This window comes from Microcaecilia unicolor, chromosome 10 (genome assembly GCF_901765095.1).
Source record: "Microcaecilia unicolor chromosome 10, aMicUni1.1, whole genome shotgun sequence".
NCBI classification, from domain to species: Eukaryota; Metazoa; Chordata; class Amphibia; order Gymnophiona; family Siphonopidae; genus Microcaecilia; species Microcaecilia unicolor.
This window is the reverse complement of record NC_044040.1, coordinates 5,916,500-5,939,889: the sequence shown is the minus strand read 5'-3', so window position 1 is coordinate 5,939,889 and position 23,390 is coordinate 5,916,500. Positions and strand designations below refer to the sequence as shown.

Genomic DNA, 23,390 nt, shown 5'->3' with positions numbered 1-23,390 from the left:
TGGCAAGGGAGCTGACCCTTCCCCTATGTACACTTTCCACATTTTTGGGCAGAAGGAGATGCTTGCAGTGGGGCACAGCTCAGGCACCAGCAGAATCCTACTTTTTGCTTTAAGAGGGATTAAACACACACACACAAAAAAATCCACAATATAATTTTAATCCAAGTACACTGCAGTATTTCTGCTCAGGATGAACCAGCTACCTCTGCTCTATGTCCTGTCTTTCTGTGTCTCAGTACTTCATGTTGATTGAACTTTTTCTCAATTTACCCATATTCTCCCTCCTAGGGTTACCATATTTGCCTCGACAAAAAAAAAAAAGGACGCCAACAGCCACGCCCCCTCCATACTCCCATGCCAGATAGTCACCTTGATCCCTCCTAAAAAGAAAGCCTCCCTCACCCCTACCCACATTCCATCCATGATCCACCTCCCCTCCCTTATTGTGCCCTGGTGGTCTAGTGGCCTCTTCAGGGCAAGAAAGGACCCCCACTCTTTCCTGCCCGGTGATGCTGCTCCCGTTTGCTGCCAGCGCTGCTTCAAAATGGTTGCAGACTTCAAACGGTGATTTCACAACTCTGGTGAGGCCGCCGCCGCTTGAAGGCTCAGCAGTCATTCTGAAGCAGCGCCGTCAGGGAGCGGCATTGCTGGAAAGAATGGGGTCCTTTCCTTTCCCGAAAAGGCCACTATGGCACTCCGAGGCCCACCAGCACCAGCCTCAGTCTGCCCGCAAACCCGGATTAACAGGCAGGCTGGAAAAACCCGCCTGGACGTCCTGCGGTGACTTCAAAAAGAGGACACGTCCGGGTAAAACCGGACATATGGTAACCCCTACTCCTACTCTTTCTTCGTGCCCAAGGATTGCACAGAAACAGTAGCTCACTCCAGATTCCTTTTGATCTCTTTGTTGAATAGGAGAAAATATTTTTTCACTGAATGAATAGTTAAGCTCTGGAACTCATTGCCAGAGGATGTGATAACAGCAGTTAGGATATCTAATTAAAAAAAAAAAAAAAGGTTTGGACAAGTTCCTGGAGGAAAAGTCCATACTCTGCCATTAAGAGTCGGTAGTATGGATGCTACTCTTGGGGGATTCTGCAATCTTGCTACTACTTGGGATTCTACCAGAAACTTGTGACCTGGATTGGCCACTGTCGTTAGCAGGGTGCTGGACTAAATGGGCCTTCGGTCTGATCCAGTTTGGCTATAATATTCTTATGAAGGGATTCCTGTTTTTTATTCAAGTGTCTCCCTTGGTATTCTGCACGGTGTTCTTTAACATGAATACTTTGTGCAAACCTCGTTATCCTAAATATATAATTTATGCAAACACAACTTCTGAAATCTTTGATCTTGAAAACATGCCCTGAAGATTATTTCTAACAATAAGACAGCTAGATGTAGAGGAAGATTTTGATTGCTATGAATTAATGGTACTTAAAAAAGCTATCATACTGTCACTTTCTCCTCCAATCTCATCTGTCTTGGGCTTCTTACATCCCTCCTCAAATTGGCTGATTTATTTCACACAAGCTTAGTGAACTGCAGTGTAACACATAATTTATTAAAATTAAAATTCAAGAGTATGAAAATATTAATTACACAATCAGATCAGATCACCGCTCCCATTTCTGAGAAAGACTCAGCTCCGTATCTTCATTAGAATAGCAGCAGGATAAATATTTTACAGGTTTATTCTTTGTCCTTGCACAAGACGGCTCCTAAACTTCCACACATCCTGAAAGGAAGCAACACAGATTATTCAACAGACGTAATTTTCTCATAGAGGAAAACACCTGAAAACAGACAGTGAGCTCAGTGGCGTTCCGAGGGGCGCTGACACCCGGGGCGGATCGCCGATGTGCCCCGCCCCCCGTGCAGCGCGACCCCGACCCCCCCCCCGGTGAAGAGACACCCTCCCACCCTGGCAAAAGACCCCCCCCCCCCGGGTGCACGCCGCTGGGGGGGTGCCGCGCGCCGATCAGCGTCGTCGGTTTCCATGCTCCCTCTGCCCCGGAACAGGTTACTTCCTGTTCCGGGGCAAAGGGAGCATGGAAACCGACGACGCTGATCGGCGCGCAGCATCCCCCCCTTGGTACGCCACTGAGTGATCTTCACATACAGAGTCTTTAATAGTTGCTACGATGCCCCAAACATCTGAAAGAGCGAGAAGCTATATTAACTAAAGTGCACTACCATATTATTTTGCATTAACACATAATAACGCACATTAAAAAATGTATTCCAACAGGCTTCACTGGCATTATGTAAACATTAAAATTAAAACTGGCTGTTAAGGACTCGTACAGTAGCCCATTTTTAGCGCTGCATAGTGAATGAGGACTAACTACATTGCCTTGAGTGAATTCCTTCAAAAAGGCGGTAAATAAATCCTAATAAATAGACTCTATTGTAGCAGCCATGGAACCTAGAACCTGTATGTAATCTCACAGCCAGGGTGACCTTTGCCTCAAGGTAAGAGACGATCTGTTCTCAAATCCTGGATCTTCTGTGTTTGAAGAGGAACGCCTTCCCTTTCAATGCATCAAAGCAGGCTACCAGATAGTCCAGGAACTGTGAGGGCCCCAAATCAGTCTTATAGAAGTTGTGACCTATCTGAGGCTTTACAACAGCAAAGAATCTGGACCATATCTAGTCAGCTCTCTAACTCCAAATTCACCCCAATGAACAGTTGTCCAAATACAAATGAACCAAGGTTCCTTCCTTACGTAGAGCTGCTGCTGCAAGCACACCATCAAAAAGGTGAACAAAGCTAATCGCCATACTGAACAGCAGCATCTGAAACCGACAGTGGGCTTCCAGAGCTGAGAATCTCAAAAGCCTCTGGTGAGCCCTTCCAAACTGGAATGTGCAAGTATGCTTCATTGAGCTTCAAAGATGTGAGAAATTCCTTTGCGAATGGCTACTAACTGAACGCAGTCTGCATCCTGAAAACAGGGATCTGAAGGCCAAGTTTAGACCTTTCAAACCTTTAAAAAAAAAAAAATTAAAAAAGGCAATAAAATCCTTCTTTCTTTGGAACTACAAAGTAGATTGAGTATCAGCCTGTACCTCATTTTGAGGTTGGGAAGTTGAGTGGCTTCCACTGTTGCTCTCTTGACAGAGAATGACAAGTGAATCAACAAAAGGCATTTGCGAGAGGGCAGGAAAACTCGCAATGTAATCTCACAAGACAGAGAGACAGCAACTGCACAATCCCTGCCAAATTTCAGCTCCAGGTAAGAACTAATTATATATTAAAAAACCATCTATATAAATAATTCTCACCCGGCACCACTCACTGTCACTCCACCACTCCCAGCGACGCCCCAGCCACGCCTCTTCAGCACATAATTCGCATAGTCCCATTCTACTGACCTTATAGTACACAAAACTTTCAAGAATGAAAGCTGCCTAAATTTCCACTTTTGGTACCTTTTCGCTCATTTTAAAAATTTCCCCTCCATGCAGACCACGGAATTAGAGCTGATTTCTTGCATTGAGACATCCTGTCTACCGCTACATCAAACATGCTTCATAACCTCAAGCAAAGGATAAACCATCTCTAGCAGAAAGAACACATGACGTTTGGTATCATTTAAATCTTGTTTATCAGTATAATTTCTCTTCAAACCTACTTTGAAGGAAACAGTTACATCTTCTCCATAGCGTTTCTCCACAATTTGCTTAATTTCACTTGCGATGTTTTCTTGGCTTGTGCCTCCTACGTCGATGTAATTGCAGTCTGAACTTGCATAGTGACAGGAAATAGCCTGCCGAAAGCAAAATGAGACACCAGTTACAAAATATCAACCCATCAGTGTGTTTATGCTTTACAATAAAATCCTCACCTTTGGTTTACCAGGCTATTTTTGTTTTTAAGCCTGAAATATATATTTTGTTATTTATGAAATTCAACATTTATAAATCAAGTTACAGAAAGCTAAACAGGAAATCAAATATATTCCTAAACTCCACTATAAGGGGGTCCTGTATTAAGCGGAGAACAGGAAATCCATAACACAGGGAAATAAGATACATTAGCTTTGTAGCAAGTGCAAAAAAGCAAGCACAAATACTTGTACACCCCTCTCTACATCCTGAGGTAATCTAACACAAACTTGCTTAGAAGCCATAAAATACATTCACTGCAAAGGGTCCCAGAAAACAGGCTTTTGAGAGTGATAGTTCACAATACAACTTAAGCAAATAATCTTTAAGTTTCAACATTTTTATTGATGACAAATCACAAGAAACACATTCCACATTCTGAATATACAGAAACTCAGACATGAACAAGTATTCAGTGAAGGCAAACTGTTACCTTCTGTCATCAAACGTTTTACATTTTATTCCCTTCCCCACCCCTCTATTTTATGTTTCAACAATATTTAGTGATGAGATTCAAAATGAAACATACATTCCACCCCTCGGTCTTCCTACTGGTATTTTAGATTTCAGCATTTTAATGATGACAGGCACAATTAAGTACCGGCCTCGGCAAGTATATACTAATTGCCATCAACAAAACATGCTAGGATTCCTTGGTCTTTATCTTTAACACTTTATTGAGGAAATAACGAAAGGCTATTTTTTGTTTTTTTTATAGATCACCTCTTTTAAGGTAGTTTACAATGTTTTGTCAGGTACAGAAAGTCTCTTCCCTAATGAATTTACAATCTCTGTGGGTACTCGAGGCAACGGGAGATTTTGGGACCGATATTCAGGCCACGGTAGTTAGCCTGGCTAACTCCCGTGGTCAGTGTTGGTCCGTTTCCGGTGACTGGCATTGAATATCTGGTTTATTTTTGGCTGGTTTGAACATAACCGGCTACGTTGATAGTCAGACTTAGCTGGATATGTTTAAACTGGCCAAAGACAGTCTCTAAAGTGGGGCTGAAAAATCGCCTCTTAACCTGCTATCCGCTAGCCACTAACCAGCGATATGCAGCGGGCGATAGCTATGAGGTATTTAGCCTGCCAGACGCTGATCCTAGTCAGTTAAATGCTTTTGAATATCAGGGGGAAAGTGATTTGCTCAAGGTCGGTGGGAAAAGTGTGATCTAATCCATATTTTCCTGTCCGTTATTCTAACTCATCTGGATGCTGCAAATCCATTTGGGTATGTGGACTTCAATAATCTCTCTCTAGAGCACTGATCACTTCACTTTCAAGAAGCCGTATTTTTATAACAATCTTTATTATAATTTTTAATTGTATCTGTCGCAACCTGTCTTATAGAACAATCTTAACTTTATAGCACAGGTCAAAGTGTCTCAGAAATGGTCTATTACAGATTATCTGGATTCCACAATGTTTACTAGCCATACCTTGTTGCCTTCGTTAGAAAACAAAGTTGGAATTGTATCACCCATTTTTAGAGCCACTCTCAGGTGACTTGAGCTGGCGCCTCCTTTGCCCCCTCAATACCTCCCTACCCTCACGCAAACCCCCTGCCTATCTTGCTGCTCTCCTTTTCCCCCCCGACATAATATAATCATCCTCTCCAGGCTGCCCAGGTGGGTCTGCTCTCTCTACCATCTCCCTCCCGTCTCTAGGGAATCGGCCTTTTCCCATCCTGGGCCATACCTCTGCAATTCTCTGCTGCCTCGCATCCGTTCTAAACCCCCCCCACCTTTGCAGAAATTCAGAAAACCTGGCTCTTTGAGCTCTCTCTAAGGTGACTTCAGTTGATCCCCCCTTCTTTCCTAGAACCTGTCCTTCACCTTTACTTGCTACTTCCCGAGCCCATACGCCATGCGCCCTCCCTGCCCATTTTCAAGTCCTTACTCAAAGCCCATCTCTTCTCCCTTGCTTTTGGCGCCTAACCACCTTCCCCATTCATGATACCTACACTGACTACATAGTTTGTTACCTTTAGATTGTAAGCTCTCTTGAGCAGGGACTGTCCTTCCCCATGTTTAAACTTGTACAGCGCTGCGTAACCCTAGCAGCGCTAAGAAATACTAAGTAGTAGTAGTAGTAGTATTCTGTGGTATTTAGAGTTATTTATGATTCTAATCTGCTGTGATCTACTTTTGGTGTGAACAGTGGAGTATCAAATTGTCATACATCCTCTGTGTTTTATCTTATAGTTGGAACAAAAGGTGATTTGCTAGCTCTGCTCCCCCCTGACCTGGTCTATCTGGACCTCTCCACTCACTGCTGCTATTTGTAAAATACCCCAATCACCTCTACTCTCATCTTTTGGGTATTTCTGACTCTTGGCATACCTGAGAGAGAAATGAACAATGCCGTCCTCATTGCCAGGGCTTTCTCCTGGCAAGCTCAAGGTAAAACATGTATTAGTAAAGATAGCGGAGGGGAGGGTGTCCTGAAGTGAGAGAATGTAATGATGTTTTGTAATACCACCATCATCATCTATTCTGATCAACCTTCAGCACTGCAGGCTCTTTATTCATGTGCTGAATCTCATTAAAAAAAAAGTTGTTTTTACCCCTTTCCATCAGGCAACAAAGCAAGGTTAAAGTGTAAAAGCCAGTTCCGTTCTGGTTTATAATTAATTCTTTCATAATCCATGAAGGCTGAATGTGCTCCACATTATTCACCAGCTGATATAAACCTGACTCACCTTCTAAATTACCAATTTTACATTTCAAACTTTTGGCCCCCAAATTCCTCTTGATTTTCCCTTCAGAGCAAAAGGTAAGTGGTTTCTTCAAAGGAATGAGCTTTAACAGCAGAGAAGGTGAAAAGGAAGGGAGAAGCCACAGGAACTGTGAATTAATGATCATGGGGGTGGGGGGGGGGTGGGGGGGGACGGAGGGTCAATTATCTTCAGGGTTCAAGAAAGGATCTAGGAGTCAGCCATGAAACAACTGGATGGGTTTTTTTTTTTTTAAATTTATGCACATTTATTTCCTACTTGTGTCGCTTGAAAGATCTGGATACAGTAATAGTTCTGAGGATCCATTCCCTCGGAACAGGATTCCTTTGTGTTTGTCCCATGCATGTTTGAATTCTGTTGCCGTGGTGGAGAGGAAAACGGTGGCAGAGTTCAGGCATGCATGGGATAAACGTGGAGGAATCCTGTTCCGAGGGAATGGATCCTCAGAAGCTTAGCTGAGATTGGGTGGCAGAGCCGGTGGTGGGAGGTGGGGCTAGTGCTGGGCAGACTTCTACGGTCTGTGCCCTGAAAAGGACAGGTACAAATCAAGGTAAGGTATACACAAAAAGTAGCACATATGAGTTTATCTTGTTGGGCAGACTGGATGGACCGTGCAGGTCTTTTTCTGCCGTCATCTACTATGTTATTTCTAAACACTATGTAATTGCAAATTCATAAGGTGCTCAAGGTAATGCACAGCAAGTTATTACAGAAGCAGGGAAACGTGGGTTGAGGCTACTGCTCTCTCCATCACCCACCCATCTACCGCGTGGCATTAAAGCTGTGGTTTCTAGGGCAATGGGAGAGAAGCTTAAGCTGCTAGGAGTGGTGCATTCACCCATCTACCCCCAGAAGCTGCAGTCTTAGCCTTTCAGAAAAACGTCTTGGTACACACTGCTCCTGGTACCATTTCCATAACTGAATTCTGCCTCACGGAATTCCTACTCACATAAAACTGCCTCAAGGAGGGAGGGAAAGAGTGACTAACAGAGCCCCCCCCTCTTGCTGCCAGTCACTTCAGTGTATCCTCCTGTCACCATCTGTTGGAGACAGATAATACTGAAGAATCGGTGACTGCATGGTGCCTTTTGTAGGGCTCACAGTTCTTAAGTCTGTCTCCAGACATTCCTGTAACCTATTTGTTCTGGACCTGTCTGGTGGATGAAAAGGATTTCATAAATGAAATCTACCAGAGCAAGCTGGTTCTAGCAGCGGCCTGGAAGCAACCGTCGCTACCTGGCCTCCGGACAGTCTTGCAAAAACTGGACTACGTTTGCTTGATGTCAAAACTTACGGCTCTGCGGACTGGTTATGTGGTACAGCATCAGAAAATCTGGAATTCTTATGAACAATGGTCATCCTCACAGCACACCTCTGGATAGCAGTATATGTTAAAATTTTGGGAAATGTAGAGTTGATAGAGCAATCGGGGGAGAGGGGGTTGAAGAGGAAAGATAAGATATGACTGTATAGAACTGTTAGGGATAATTAATGGATAGCAATTTTGGTGTATTAGAAATGTTCTATCTACCATGTTTATATTTGAAAACAATAAAATAAATGCTTAAAAAAAATGAAATCTACCAGTACTTAAAGAAGGCAGAATGGGATACTACTATATCAAAAGAGAGTAAACATTTTTAACAGTTTTCAACTAGGAAACTTACAAATGTGAAACATGCAAGTATGTGTCACCATATCTCTCTCTCTCTGTATATATAAGCAATGTAACCTGATAAGGTACCTTTCTAAATCCTTCTGTTCTGTTCATGCCAGAGCCGTGGACAAGCAAAGGATGGAAGAATACAGTGTCACCCTTCTCCATGACTAGGTGCACCCTCGGAAGACTTGGGTCATAGTCCTGGATTCCATGGTACATCTTATTTACTCCACCCTTTAGAGAGATACAAAGGAAGTTTATTACATTGCAGAAAGGCATCGTAATTATATTTCCTACACATGGTTCTCACAGCCCCAATAATACCAGATTAAAGGAAATTAACTTAGACTTAGACTTATAGGCGATACACAAGATATTTGTTTCTTTTTCAAGATATTTGAAAATCCCTGTGTCCATAGTTAAGTGGTACTCTTCATGGAGCGGCATTAATCACTGCATCAGACTTTAAAGATGGCACTGGGGCAAAATGCATGGAAAAACACAAAAAGTAGGGTAGTGGAACAGTACAATCTCAAAATAAGGAATCCACAAAGGGCAATAGAAAGAGCAAGTCCACGAACCAGACTGCCAAAAGAGAACTCAGACTCTCTCTCCACCGAGAGTAGTAGGCATCAAGTAAATGGCTGTTTGTTTACATTTGCAGTTGTTTCCTTACAACTGAGCAGTTCTTGTGACTCCTGAAGCAGGCGCTCCATTCACGAAACATGGATCCAAGTTGAGTCCAACTGAATTGATGCTGCACCCTACGCCTGGAATAAACTTCCTGAGCCCCTACGTCTTGCCCCATCCTTGGCCACCTTTAAATCTAGACTGAAAGCCCACCTCTTTAACATTGCTTTTGACTCGTAACCACTTGTAACCACTCGCCTCCACCTACCCTCCTCTCCTCCTTCCTGTACACATTAATTGATTTGATTACTTTATTTTTTGTCTATTAGATTGTAAGCTCTTTGAGCAGGGACTGTCTTTCTTCTATGTTTGTGCAGCGCTGCGTATGCCTTGTAGCGCTATAGAAATGCTAAATAGTAGTAGTAGTAGTAAAAATTGCCCTTTGTGGATTCCTTATTTTGAGAATCTACTTTGAAGACTTATTGCACTACCCTATTTTTTTCACATTTTTTTTCTTGTGGACTACCGTAGGGTGGGTTGGTCATCTTATTTTTTTTGTTTGTGCAATATGCATGGGAGTCACCATGGTTAAAAAAACAAACTTCAATAAACACGAAGGGGAGCTGGTTGGATTTTATGTTGTAATAAACCTACAAGAAGATAACAAGGCTTAAAATGGCCCGTTAGTGAAGGTGGTAAAAACCAGTACTTTAAAGACTCTAAGCACACTAGGACTGATGGACAGTTGTGACAGGAAAGAGGTTAAAAGTTCAGGTAAGGCACATGGGAAGTAGGGAGCTGGTGTGAGGCTGAGTCTGTACAAGTAGAAGCAGCATAAATATGCAGACTGGATGGCCTAATTTGGTCTTGTTCTGCAATCACTTACTGTTACCTTCTCTTACAGGTAAGGCCAGTGATTCAGAAATAATGGGAATAGATGATTTGGCTAGGAAAAATCTCTTCTGTTTTAGGAGTGTGTTGCTGTTATTGACTGGATATCCTTCCTAAGTCAACTACTGACTTTAGGCTTTCTTTGTGTGTTGGTAAACCCTAACCCAATTCCACTGAGATTTTCAGAAGTTATAGTATTACGTGGAGATTCTTATCTAATCCCAACACAGGGTCACTGCCCCAAAATGCCATGGATCCTATTTTCAAATTATCGGCATGAACTCTGGATCTCCACATTTAAAGCTGAGGATGTGACTAAATGTTCGTGGTTGGCCTCCTTGGCCATACCCAACCTTCTCAGCAAACATCTCCTGTGCTATTTATTACCAACTAGCCATTATGCCCGTTAAAACGGGCGAGATTTCCAGCTACCATCCTCGCCAGGTCACCGCTGCCCCCCCCCCCCAGAGTTGCCAGCCCGGGCCCTCTCTTCGCGATTCAACTTACAGCGCTGAAACCGCAGCAGGCAGATCAGCTGAGTTGCCCAGTTCTCCAGGTTCTCAGGCTGCTGCACTAACCACTAGGCTACTTCCCTCCAATGCAACAATGGAAGTTGTTTACCATAAACCTCAAGTAATATTAGTAGTTGTTTGTGCGATATCCACGTGGCAGCAGTGGCGTAGCCACAAGTGGGCCTGGGTGGGTCGGGGCCCATCCACTTAGGGCTCAGGCCCACCCAACAGCAGCACATATTTAGTGCTAACTAGTGGGGATCCCAAGCTCCGCCAGCTGAAGACCTCCCCCTGATGGTGCTGAAAACACTGCTTTCCACTTCAGCAGTCTAAGCTTCCTAAGCTGCTGATACTGGCCTCATTGCATTGGGGGGGGGAGAGATCACTTGGTGCCCACCCACTTCTTGACTAGGCCCACCCAAAATCTGCTGTCTGGCTACGCCCCTGCGTGGCAGACGATTTTATCAGCACTTAAAATTAAGTTGTGCTTATCTGTTTTTTTTTTTAACTATGGGGCAACGTTCAGTTGGCAGTGGTCAGCCAACTGGCTGCTCTCTGTTGAATTAGATTCGGACATTCAATGCTGACCCCTCTCTGGGTAAAGGCACTGCCACCAGGAGTTTCCTGGGTACCCGCCAATATCCAGAGGGGGTACCTGGAGTGCTACCTGGTTAACTTAGGCCAGGTTTTTTTTTCTGTTCTAGGGTAAATGGGTAGCTCTAGGGTTACCACTGCAGCGCCCTATCTCCCAGCTCCACCCTGACTGCGCCCCCTGGACCACGCTCGCTGGCACTAACCAAATAGTGCTACTGAAAATCCGGGCCGGACCCAGTGAGTGGGAGTTATAAAGGCAGGAGCAGCTCCTACCCAGAATCAACTCCTTGCTGCTTCTGCAAAAATTAACAAAAAGGAGGAAGCAGGATTTTACCTCCCAGGCAGGGTAGGCGTGTTTCTTCAAGGAACCTTTGTGTGTTCCTGGAAGCACAACAAGACAACCGTTGTTCCGATCTATGTGCTCCATGGCTGTCCAGGCACACACGATCTGATTGGCCGGCCTGAACGGGAAGTAATGCAGGTCTTGGTGCAGTGGGTGGCGGGAAGTCATTTTACCTGAAACAAAAACATCACTTAACTATAGAACTGCACAACGGAAACACTTTACAAAGTCTGAGTGCTAGAAGTGTCCTGCAAGAGCAGCTGCCACCCACAGTGAAGGGCAGAAAGACAAGTGGCCATCCAGGGGCTACTCTTGTAAATTTATAATTGTTACATGTGTTTAAATACAAAACAGCATTTAAAAAAAAAAATTATTTTAATTTCTTCTGTCTGTGCCAGACGAATACTTGACAGCGTAAATTTAACAAAAAAATACAATCACTAATATTAAAAACCATTTATTAGATGCAACAGGAAACAGAACTATACATGGATTATAAGCAAGAATACCAATTTCTATGCAAACGTGGCATCAAAGTATTTGCCAGCCATCTGCTTTTTAGAGGCTCCTTTACTAAAGCGCAGTTTTCGCATGGTAATTTTTGCAAAGTGATAACCGCAGTGACTGTTCAAGATATACTCAGCATCTTCCCATACAGTTACCAGACAGAAAAGGCCTTTATTGCACAGGAAGAACATACCAGCTCAGACTGAGGGTCCATCCATCCAGCATCCTGCTTCCAACAGGTCCCCAGAGAGTAGCAAGATTTCAATGCTACCAATCCCAGGAATAAGTACTGGCTGCCCCATGTCTATCTTAATAGTAGATTATGGACTTTAACTCCAAGAACTTGGCCAAACCTTTTTTTAAACCCAGATATACTATCTGCTGTAACCACATCCTCAGGCAATGAGTTCAGGAGCTTAATTATTCATCGAGTGAAAAAAGATTTTCTTCTATTTGTATTAAAAGTATTTCCATGTAACTTCGTGGAGTGTCCCCCTGGTCTTTGTACCTTATGAAAGAGTAAACAATCGATTTACCTTTACTCGCTCTACTCCACTCAGTGAACCTCTATCATAACCCCCTCCACCATCTCTTCTCCAAGCTGAAGAGTCCTAACCCCAGCCTTTTCTTGTATGACAGTGTGGAACACTTGCTGTCTCTTGTGGTAACAGCACATGGTAAGTTACTGTGTACTAACTGCAAGACGAACTCCATGCCCACAACCCCTTTTACCATATCATTCCCACCTTAGTAATTCCCTTATCCCTTATTTGTCCTGTTTGTCTGTCTGTCCTAATTTGATTGTAAGCTCTGTGGGGCAGGGACTGTCTCTTCATGTCCAGTGTACAGCACTGCGTACGTCTAGTAGCGTTATAGAAATGATAAGTAGTAGCAGTAGTAGTCTTTGGGATTCCGGAATCTTGCTACTCTTTAGGATTCCGCATGGAATCTTCCTACTCTTTGAGGTTCCGGAATCTTGCTACTCTTTAGGATTCTGCATGGAATCTTCCTACTCGTTGAGGTTCCGGAATCTTGTTACTTTGGGGTTCCGGAATGTTGCTACTCTTTGTCCTTATCCCTTATTATCCTGTTTGTCTGTCCTAATTAGATTGTAAGCTCTGTGGAGCAGGGACTGTCACTTCATGTCCAGTGTACAACACTGTGTACATTTTGTAGCGCTATAGAAATAAGTAGTAGTACCGTATACAGACAGTATATAACTTTGCGAATGCTGTCATGGCAGCATAATAACTGCGACTGTGGCAGCGCATTATCAGCGTGCACTAATTCACATGCTGCTTATTGCACCTTAGCAAAAGGGACCCCTTAGTGTGGGAACTCTGGTTCTTGTTCTCTTTGTGCATCTGTCAAAAGTGGACTTCCAAAGGAACTGCAATGCTCTCAAGACAGTGTTGTAGAAAGCAGGATTGATGCTGCTTTTCCCAGTTTTGGGTTTTCTTAAATCAATTCACCTGCCTGACTTATTTCTATCCACAGACGTTATTTACAGCATCAGGATTTACAGCTGCGGAATAGCTGCCTAATCTCCAGAGGGATTTCAAGAGGCAGATTCTATCTTTCCTACCAAATGCTACTATTTATTCACACTCTCTATCCCAAAAGGGGATCAAACAAGGTCATAAATAAGTGAATTTCCCTTTTTAAAAGCCTTCACATGCTGGCATGAATGGAATTGCCCTTTCGGTGAGAGTGAAAAATCCAAATCTCTGGCACACCCTGTGCAAAGAGCTGAAAAATCAGGCACTAAAATCTTTGTACCCAAATTTCAGATAATTACAATGATATACACTGAGAAAGTGCCTACCACAGTGGACGCGTACTCATTTTGTTTATGTGAACCTATTTTTAAAGTTTTAAATGCACCTTTTTTTTTTTTTTTTAGTGATGTAACTTTGTAAGTCTATGTCCTTTGCAACATTTAACCAAGATCTGAAATTCCCTATTGTTACCTCAAACAGCAACAATTATGTTCTAATTGCATTCATTTGCTTGGAATAATTCCACAGTGACTGATGGGGAAGCTCTAGTCATTCTGCACTTTCCAATTACAAGTGACTCACAAAATGCGGAAGGATGAATCTAGTCCTTAAGGCTCTCTCTGCCTTTGCATGCATCAGATTATTTGCATAAGCATTTGATTTTTGCAATTAGACCACCGTCTCCTAAAAAGGTAAGAAATACACCTTAATTACTGCAGCACAACCCACATATACCTGTTCTAAGATGTACACTGTACTTTCCTCTGTTGCTCTTTTGACAGATCACTGGTAATAAAACTGGTAGACCTGGGGCTGGTTTGTTGGGTTAACAGCACTGCTGTACACTACCATGTAGAGAAACCTGGGTTCGATTCTGCTCAGGACTGGATTTTATTTGCCTCTCACTCCTCACAGTGACAGGAGGTGCCACCTGCACAGTCTCATCCCTTTCAAGTGTTGGTCACACTGGATCCACACTTTTAAAGGTACAGAGGTGGGCTGCTGGCACTTCTACAGGCTGAGAATATTTAGAAAGGAGTGCCACCATAATGGGGCAGGAGGGTGTCCCTTATTATTTGCAGTCTGCTTCCGAAAGGCAATATATTCACAAGAACATAAGCGTTGCCATACCGGGAGACCAGTATCCTATTTGCAGCAGTGGCTAATCCAGGTCACAACAGTAAAACAGATTTGATGCTGCTTGTCCTAAAAATAAGCAGTGGCTTTTCCCCAAGTCTATCCCAATAATGGCTTATGGACTTTTCGTTTAGGAAACTATCCAAACCATTTTAAACCCTGCTAAGCTAACTGCTTTTACCACTCTCTGGCAATGAATTCCAGAGTTTAATTACATGTTGAGTGAAGAAATATTTTCTCCAGTTTGTTTTAAATGTACTACTCAATTGCTTCATTGCATGCCCCCTAGTCCTTGTATTTTGGAAAGATTAAACAAGAGATTCACATCTACCTGTTCCACTCCAGCATTTTATAGACCTCTATCGCATCTCCTCTTGGATGTCCTCTTTAACGCTGCTTTTGACTCCTAACCACTACTCACTTGCCCTGTACCCTTTTATCCCCACCTCTTTAATTCCCTTACCTCTTAGTTGTTCTGTCTGTTTGCCTGTCCTATTTAGATTGTGAGCTCTTTGAGCAGGGACTGTCTTTTCATGTATGGTGTACAGTGCTACGCATGCCTTGTAGCGCTATAGAAGTGATAAGTAGTAGTAGTAGTAGTAATGTAGAAGCCTGCCCTTGCAGATCAGCAACGCGGCCGCGCAGGCTTCTGTTTCTGTGAGTCTGACGTCCTGCACGTATGTGCCTGCGCGGCCGCATTCCTGATCTGCAAGGGCAGGCTTCTAGATGGAATGTTGCTAGTGGAGGAGTAGCCTAGTGGTTAGTGCAGTGGAACGTGGAATGTTGCTATTACTTGAGATTCTACATGGAATGTTGCTACTATTGGAGATTCTGTTGCTACTATTTGAGATTCTAGATGAAATGTTGCTATTATTTGAGATTCTGTTGCTATTATTTGAGATTCTAGATGGACTGTTGGGTACTATTGGAGATTCTACATGGAATGTTGCTACTATTGGAGATTCTGTTGCTATTATTTGAGATTCTACATGGAAAGTTGCTATTCCACTAGCAACATTCCATTTTTAGATTGTGAGCTCTTTGAGCAGGGACTGTCTTTTCATGTATGGTGTACAGCGCTGCGTATGCCTTGTAGCGCTATAGAAGTGATAAGTAGTAGTAGTAGTCTTCTCCAAGCTAAAGACCCTAGCTGCTTTAGCCTTTCTTCATGGGAAGTCATCCCAGCCCCTTTATCATTTTCATCGCCTTTCTCTGTACCTTTTCTAATTTCATTATATCAGCCTACTGGCTGCGGTAAAAAAGGGCCCTGGCATGCAGGAAAAACGGTCCCCACACCTACAGCAGGGCCCTTTTTCCCAGCAGCCTAGTAAAGGGACCCCCTAGACAGAAATAATATTCTACGACTTTATTTTCGCCATATAAATGACTCTTTCCTGAGACAAAAGATTCAGGTTTTTCCTGATATGGCAAGAAGTACACAAAAGAGGAGAAAAAAATTCCTGACGTATAAATCAAGAATTCTTAAATTAGGTGCTCCCAAGAAACTGTTAGAATTTATTGAATCGAAGGAAATGGTTAGACCAACTGTGGATTTCCCTCCATAGTTAGCAATGCTGTTACATTGGCTGTAGATATCTGCTTTGTCCCATTTGTAATAATTTAAATTTATTATATATTTCTTAAGTTTATTATATTTCCTAGTATCTTGATTCAAAATATTGTGGACAAATTTAAGAAACTTTCATACTATGTTAGTATGTGATATAAGTTAATATTGCCTTTGCTCTTTTTATTTCTGAGATTTCCAAACATTTATGTCTGTAGATATAAATGAAAAATTAATAAATAAAAAAAGTTAAAAAAAAACAACAAAAAACAGTAAAGGGACCCCTAGGTTTGGTGGCCTATCTTTGGCCGGTTTCAACTTAACCAGCCACTACTGAATATCGACTTCGCTGGTTAAGTTGAAACTGGCCAAAATACATCTGGATATTCAATGCCAGTCACAGGAAACCGTCCAGCCTTGAATATCTGGGCTACTGCCTGTGGTCTGAATTATCGGCTCCAATATGCACAAGCCATTTACACGACCTAGACATAACTGAAATCTTATCACTTGACTGATTAACCTCTTTGCTATTAATGAACAAGCACTACCACTTTAATCTTTATGTCGAATCTGATCTCTCCATAGTCGATGACCTAAAGTATGTTACAATCCAATTTAGTACTCAGGAACCTTCTTGCATTACCACAATGTATATGCACATGATATATATCATGATATGTTCAAAGTATGTTATGTTCCATGTATGTTACCATGTATGCATGCAACTTCACGCAATACCATTTGTAATTCTGTAACCCGGAAATGGCAATAGCCATTACGGCAAATGTAAGCCACATTGAGCCTGCAAATCGGTGGGAAAATGTGGGATACAAATGCTACAAATAAATAAATTAATTAATAAATCTATTACAGAAATCAAACAACTAAATAAAATGGGAAAAAGAAGAAAGGCCAGATCAGAAACTGGCCAGTTTCTAAGTAGACGGAGAAATTAATGTTCCTGTAGTACTCTTACCTGACTTTCTCTGCGTGAGACGGTATCATTTCAAGTTTAATAGGGATTTATTATCCCGCACATTAAGCAGGCTCATAGAAAGGAAAAAAACCCAGCGTAAATGCCCACGGTTCCTCCTCCCCTCCCACCCCTGCCCCAAATAAGTTCTCCTTACCTGAATCTGGAGGTTTGTTAATTAGCATGGTGTGCATGGCCATAATGTTGGGGCCCGTAAAACACGCAACTAACTTCAGGATCTGAAGAGAAGAGAGACGGCACTAAGCGGCGTTCCACTGTACCGAGACTGCGAGGCATCTTGATGGCATTCACGACAATTAGTCACTCTTCATGAATTCTATATATTTTGCTAGTTTTACAAATGCCCATGTCTGAATGTCCTCAAGAGGGACAACGTCAATCATATTTATGATTCAACATTTTTACTGATGACAATTCAAAGGAAATACATCCAATAATATGAATACACAAAGATTCAAAAATAAACATGTACTCATTACCTCTCCGCTCTCATCTCTCCCTACATTCCTCCCCGTGACCTCCGCTCACTGGACAAATCTCTCTTGTCGTCCCCCTTCTCCTCCACTGCTAACTCCAGGCTTCATTCCTTTTCTCTCGTGGCACCTTATGCCTGGAATAGACTTCCTGGACCTATACGTCTAGCTCCGTCTCTACCTGTTTTCAAATCTATGCTGAAAACCCACCTTTTCACTGCTGCTTTTGGCTCCTAGCCACAATTGCCCTCCCCTTGTCCCTTCCTCCCTTCTCACCCGTAACTGTCTTGTCTGTCTGTATTATTTAGATTGTAAGCTCTTTTGAGCAGGGACTGTCTCTTTGTGTCAGGTGTTCAGCGATGCGTGCGTCTGGTAGTGCTATACAAATGCTAATAATAATTAAAAACAAAATGATACAGTCCGTCATCAAACTTTTAACATTTTATCCCCACCCCACCCCTCTGTTTTATGCTTTAACAATTTTATTGGGAAATGGCCTCTTACATTAACATACTCTACAAGTAAGAACACATTGTAAACATCCTTAATAAGCATAACAGAATACTTAGACCAAGCAGTAGTCAGCAAACCATCCCCACTATTTTCCAACTTCTTCTCCTCCTCCCCACTCCCCAAACCCTCCCCCCCCCAGCTCCGATCTCCCCCCCCCTTTGAGCTGCTAGCTTCCCCCTCCTTATACTAATCGTCCTCCCTCTCCCTCCTACCCCCCCCTTGCCCTCCCCTGATAGTGCAATGCCCGTTCTTTACTCTCCACAATTCCTAGCCGTCCCATGGGAGTCTATTCAGGACTTGACTACGTGCCCATGGCGATAACTTGGACAAATAAGCTTCCCAGATTGCAAGGAACCTCCGCTGCCTTCCAGGAGACAACCCTGCCCCATCTGGACTCCCATGTCATCAACTCAGTCTCAATCATATTTAAACTACGGCAGAGGTCTAATATTACAAGGTCTGCAATTTAAGCAGAGCTTTGCTGATAGCTGGTTTCTGCTGGGAGGCTACCAATTTGGCTTTTTCCCTTCATTTTGCTTGGGTACCTACTACTTAGCCTCAACAATCTGAAGTTCATCCTGTGATTTATGCAGGACCCTAGGTCATGTTACCTATGAATACAGAAATGCCGGAGAGGGACACTTTAGTCTTATAAACTGCTAATTTCACTCATTTGTTAGGTTTATACGTTGTTATCACCTCCACCAGCCCACTTTGCTAGTCTGAAGTGAAGTTATATTGGCAGACTAAAATGGTATTTCTTCCTCTTTCCCTCCAGAACACACAACCAGTCCCGAGTTCTGCCTCAATTCATGCGAACTACATTCCAATAATTCGGTAAATAATACAGCATTCAAGCATATCCTTGGGATCTTTCAGTACTATGTATCCCCAAAAACCCTATAGGCTGTCTTATGCTTGTACACGGCCGTCTCTGGCCCAAAAACTCGTCATGTTACAAAGGGATGGGCCTCTTATCAAGCCATGGCATTGTTGCATGGGAACGGCTAGCGTGATTTGATGAAACAGGCCCTGTGTAGGGGGTCGATATTCAAAGTGATTGAATTAACCAGCTAGAAACAGCTCCAGGCTGGTTAAGTTGCCTGTTTGGGCCTAACCGCTAATTTTCAGTGACACAACCGGTTAGAGGCAAAATGAAAACCGGCTATTTTAGATTGTAAGCTCTATTGAGCAGGGACTGTCTTTTCTTCATGTTCAATTGTGAAGCGCTGCGTACGACTGGTAGCGCTATAGAAATGATTTATAGTAGTAGTAGTAGTGTTCCAGGGCAGAGTCAGCATTTTTTTTTGTTACATTTGTACCCCGCACTTTCCCACTCATGGCAGGCTCAATGCGGCTTACATGGGGCAATGGAGGGTTAAGTGACTTGCCCAGAGTCACAAGGAGCTGCCTGTGGCTGAAGTGGGAATCGAACTCAGTTCCTCAGGACCAGAGTCCACCACCCTAACCACTAGGCCACTCCTCCACTCGGCTGGTTAAGTGCCAATATTCAGTACATAACCATCCAGGTTAACTGCATAGACAGGACCACATAAAAGTCAGTCTTATGTTTACGTGGTAACCTATAGCTGATTAAACTGAATATCGCACTTAACTGGCTATGCATTAGCCGGCTCCAGAAACTCAAAGATTTAATGCCGGCGCCTGGAAATGGCCAGGCATTGACTTTTACGGATTAACGCTAGAGGCAGACAGCAAATCGCTGATCGCTGGCAGTTGAATATCGAGCCCACAAGTGTCCGAATTTCTACATACTGTCCTGTCCTATTTGTTCTTTTGTTGACCTGATGGTGACCGATGGATATCACATGTTGTGATGTCTCTTACTTCACCCAAAAGGAAAATTATTAAAAAAAAAAGTCTAGATCTTTCAAGAGATAATTCCCTTCATCAGATGCTGCTTTTCTGAATAAGGGACCCCTATGTAGTCTCAAAACGTCCTGGCAAAAGTTTCACTAGGAACCGTTTGGCTACTAGAGCAGCACATTAACCTGATTTTTAAAAAGAGCACAGATAGGTCTTTCCCTGATCCTTGTTACAGTGATTAGAGAACACCCAACAGAAAAAATAATGAATTCAAATGGAAAAATTATTCACAAAATGAGCTACACAAACAGTTCAGTCACATGCAACCCTTGCTCAGATAAATCATCACAAAAAGCATCAAACGCACACATACACACAAAAAAGAATTAAAAGAGAGAAAATTTGAACTTTAAACAATTGTCAAATATGCCAGCAGGTGGCCTGGATTTTGAAACAAAGTTCCCTGGACACTCCATCATACCAGGCCCAGGAGACCTAAGCAGTTTCTACTTCTAGCTGGAATTCATTTTTGCACTGTGGGATGTTGTTCTCCTCCCTGGAAGCTCTCACGCTTTGTGTGCAACTATCCACCAGGATCCGACTACATGCACTGCTGACCCCGCCGTCCTCATTAATTGCGGTTAGGAGTGTAAGATCATAAGCATTGCCATACTGGGACAGACCGAAGGTCCATCAAGCCCAGTAGCCTGTTTCCAAAAGTGATCGATCCAGGTTACAAGTACCTGGCAAGATCCCTGAACAGCAAAACAGATTTTATGCTGGGAGACTGGGCGGCTAAATGGCAGATGACGTTTAATGTGAGCAAGTGCAAGGTGATGCATGTGGGAAAAAAGAACCCGAATTATAGCTACGTCATGCAAGGATCCACGTTAGGAGTTACGGACCAAGAAAGGGATCTGGGTGTCGTCGTCGATAATACACTGAAAGCTTCTGCTCAGTGTGCTGCTGCAGCTAGGAATGCGAATAGAATGTTGGGTATTATTAGGAAAGGTATAGAAAACAGGTGTGAGGATGTTATAATGCTGTTATAGCGCTCCATGGTGCGACCGCACCTTGAGTATTGTGTTCAATTCTGGTCGCCGCATCTCAAGATATAATAGAATTGGAAAAGGTGCAGCGAAGGGCGACTAAAATGATAGCATGGATGGGACGACTTCCCTATGAAGAAAGACTAAGGAAGCTAGGGCTTTTCAGCTTGGAGAAGAGACGGCTGAGGGGAGACATGATAGAGGTATATAAAATAATGAGTGGAGTGGAACAGGTGGATGTGAAGCATCTGTTCACGCTTTCCAAAAATACTAGGACTAGGGGGCATGCGATGAAACTACAGTGTAGTAAATTTAAAACAAATCGGAGAAAATGTTTCTTCACCCAACGCTGAAGAACGTGGTGAAGGCGGTTAGCTTAGCAGAGTTTAAAAAGGGGTTAGACGGTTTCCTAAAGGACAAGTCCATAAACCACTACTAAATGGACTTGGGAAAAATTCACAATTCCAGGAATAACATGTATAGAATGTTTGTACGTTTGGGAAGCTTGCCAGGTGCCCTTGGCCTGGATTGGCCTCTGTCATGGACAGGATGCTGGGCTCGATGGACCCTTGGTCTTTTCCCAGTGTGGCATCACTTATGTACTTATCCTAGAATATGCAGTGGATTTTCCCATTGGTCACTATGGGCAAAGTATCGGTTTTCGTACCTGAGGCAAGCGACAGTATCTGAACAACTCTTCATCGTCCATAAAATCCTGGATTTTGTTGACCGCTGATTCCTCTGCAACATACTCTGACTTAACAACGGTTATATCTTTCGCGATTACCAGACCAGGCACTTTGACTTCTTTCTTACACAGCCTTTCAAACTCCTTTCTGTAGATACAACAGTAATTGGGATTTGTTGATGCTGAACTGCTAGAGACTTTGTCAAACACAGCTTTCGTTATTAAAATCACTGCAATGATATGAAGTGACTGTACCTAAAACGATCCAGATCTTCATGCGAAACCAGGTTTTTAACGAGGAGAAAGCCATTCTCTTCGTAGAACAGCCTCTGCTCAGGAGACAGGACATCATTATCCAATGTATAGCTGGAAGAGAATGAGAATGCAAGTCATAACAGGATCATGTAAGTAAAGCTTAGCATGTACTAAGGACCACGTGACCCATAGGTATAAAATAGGAGATACAGCATTTAGCGTGCATTAAGCTTTAGTAAAATAACCCCAAAGGTTTTTGGAACATCTGACCACACTATGAAATAATGTGCACCAACTTGAGAGCAGTTTTCTTCCTGCTATTTTTCAGGGATGGGCAGCCAGAAAATTTGGAATCCCCCCCCCCCCCTGTTGCCAATGAATGTTGTTAATAGCACGCACTCCTTAATGATAAGCTACACGTGTACCCTAGGGAAAACAGAGGGTGCATTGTGTACATATAATCTACACTCTTTAAGAAGAGGGCACACTATTACTGTGAAGCCAAGCCGAGAGAGTCGAGACAGGACTGTAGTGGCATAAGGTCCGGGTTGTAAGGATTGTGGGTGTTGAGCACCCCCAATACTGAGAAAATTCCTTGTATGTGTCCAGGGAGGGGTTATTTCCATTGGGCTTAGCACCCCCGATAATTTTGAAAAGTTGGCTCCTACTTGTAGGAGACCAACAGAATGTGATCGAGATAAAGATAAAGGTTAATGGAGAAGCTCTGAATAAGAGAGTCTAAGGGACTGAGGTAAATATTGAAAACTGAACCTTGGGCTAAGCCACAGATCAAAGAATGTGGAAGGGAAGTACAGGAGAGCAGCACAACCATGAAAGTTTGGTGAGAGAGAAAAGAGAACAAGGCAAGCGCCATCCTGGAGATACCAATATCTGACAACCAGGATATCGGAATATCATGATCCATAAAATCAAATGTAGCTGTAAGATCATGAGAAACAACTAAAGTCATGAAAAGCTGTGATGCTTTTATCAAATCTTCGGTTGCCTGTAAGTAATACAAGTGTTCATCTGTAGTCCAGGGAATGGAAATAGACCTTTGATTATGACGCATGAGGGCCTGGCTTGTGGGGGGGGGGGGGGGGGGGGGGGGGGGGGGCGGGGGCGGGGGATGAGTCCACAGAACAACTCTGTTGTGGGAGAAGTGAGTATACAGAGGGTAGTGGAGTAAAGCTTGCAGCTTGTTGGTCTTTCTTGCCGTAGTTATGGCTACAAGGAAAATTGTTTTCCGTGTGAGGTGTTTAAGCAAGGCTTCACCCAGTGGTTCAAGGGCTTTCCGTAAGTCCAGTAAGAATGATATTGACGTCCAATGCCAGAGTAGGTGTTTTTAGAGGTGGCTTCCCGTTCACGAGACCGCTCATGAATCCCGATACCAGCGGCTGTATGGAAATGGAGTTTCCTTTGATGGCAGAAGGCTGCAACAGTGGACAAGCTTTGTGAAATTGAATATGAAGAGCCTTCACCCATTTGAAGAAATGGAGCCATTTAAAATCTTCTTGAGGCTAATAAAAACCCTCTTTACCCCTTCTGCAAAAGAGAGATGGTCAATTAAGCACCACTCAACCTCCAAGCAGTGAGGAGATAGGCTTCTCAGGTTGGAAG

The 23,390-nt window shown here is 43.1% G+C and overlaps 1 protein-coding gene across 1 annotated transcript in view; it reads right to left on the bottom strand.

Moving 5' to 3' along the window:
- Positions 1–1,543: 1,543 nt before the first annotated feature.
- Positions 1,544–23,390, bottom strand: part of PHYH (phytanoyl-CoA 2-hydroxylase) — a 48,434-nt gene continuing 26,587 nt past the window's right edge. The window contains exons 3-9 of the mRNA XM_030215698.1: positions 21,771–21,881; positions 21,495–21,663; positions 17,102–17,183; positions 11,250–11,431; positions 8,373–8,522; positions 3,639–3,773; positions 1,544–1,738 (exon numbers count right to left, since the gene is read on the bottom strand). Coding sequence (XP_030071558.1) covers positions 1,685–1,738; positions 3,639–3,773; positions 8,373–8,522; positions 11,250–11,431; positions 17,102–17,183; positions 21,495–21,663; positions 21,771–21,881 — 883 coding nt within the window. The 3' untranslated portion in view covers positions 1,544–1,684. The remainder of the gene's footprint in view (positions 1,739–3,638; positions 3,774–8,372; positions 8,523–11,249; positions 11,432–17,101; positions 17,184–21,494; positions 21,664–21,770; positions 21,882–23,390) is intronic.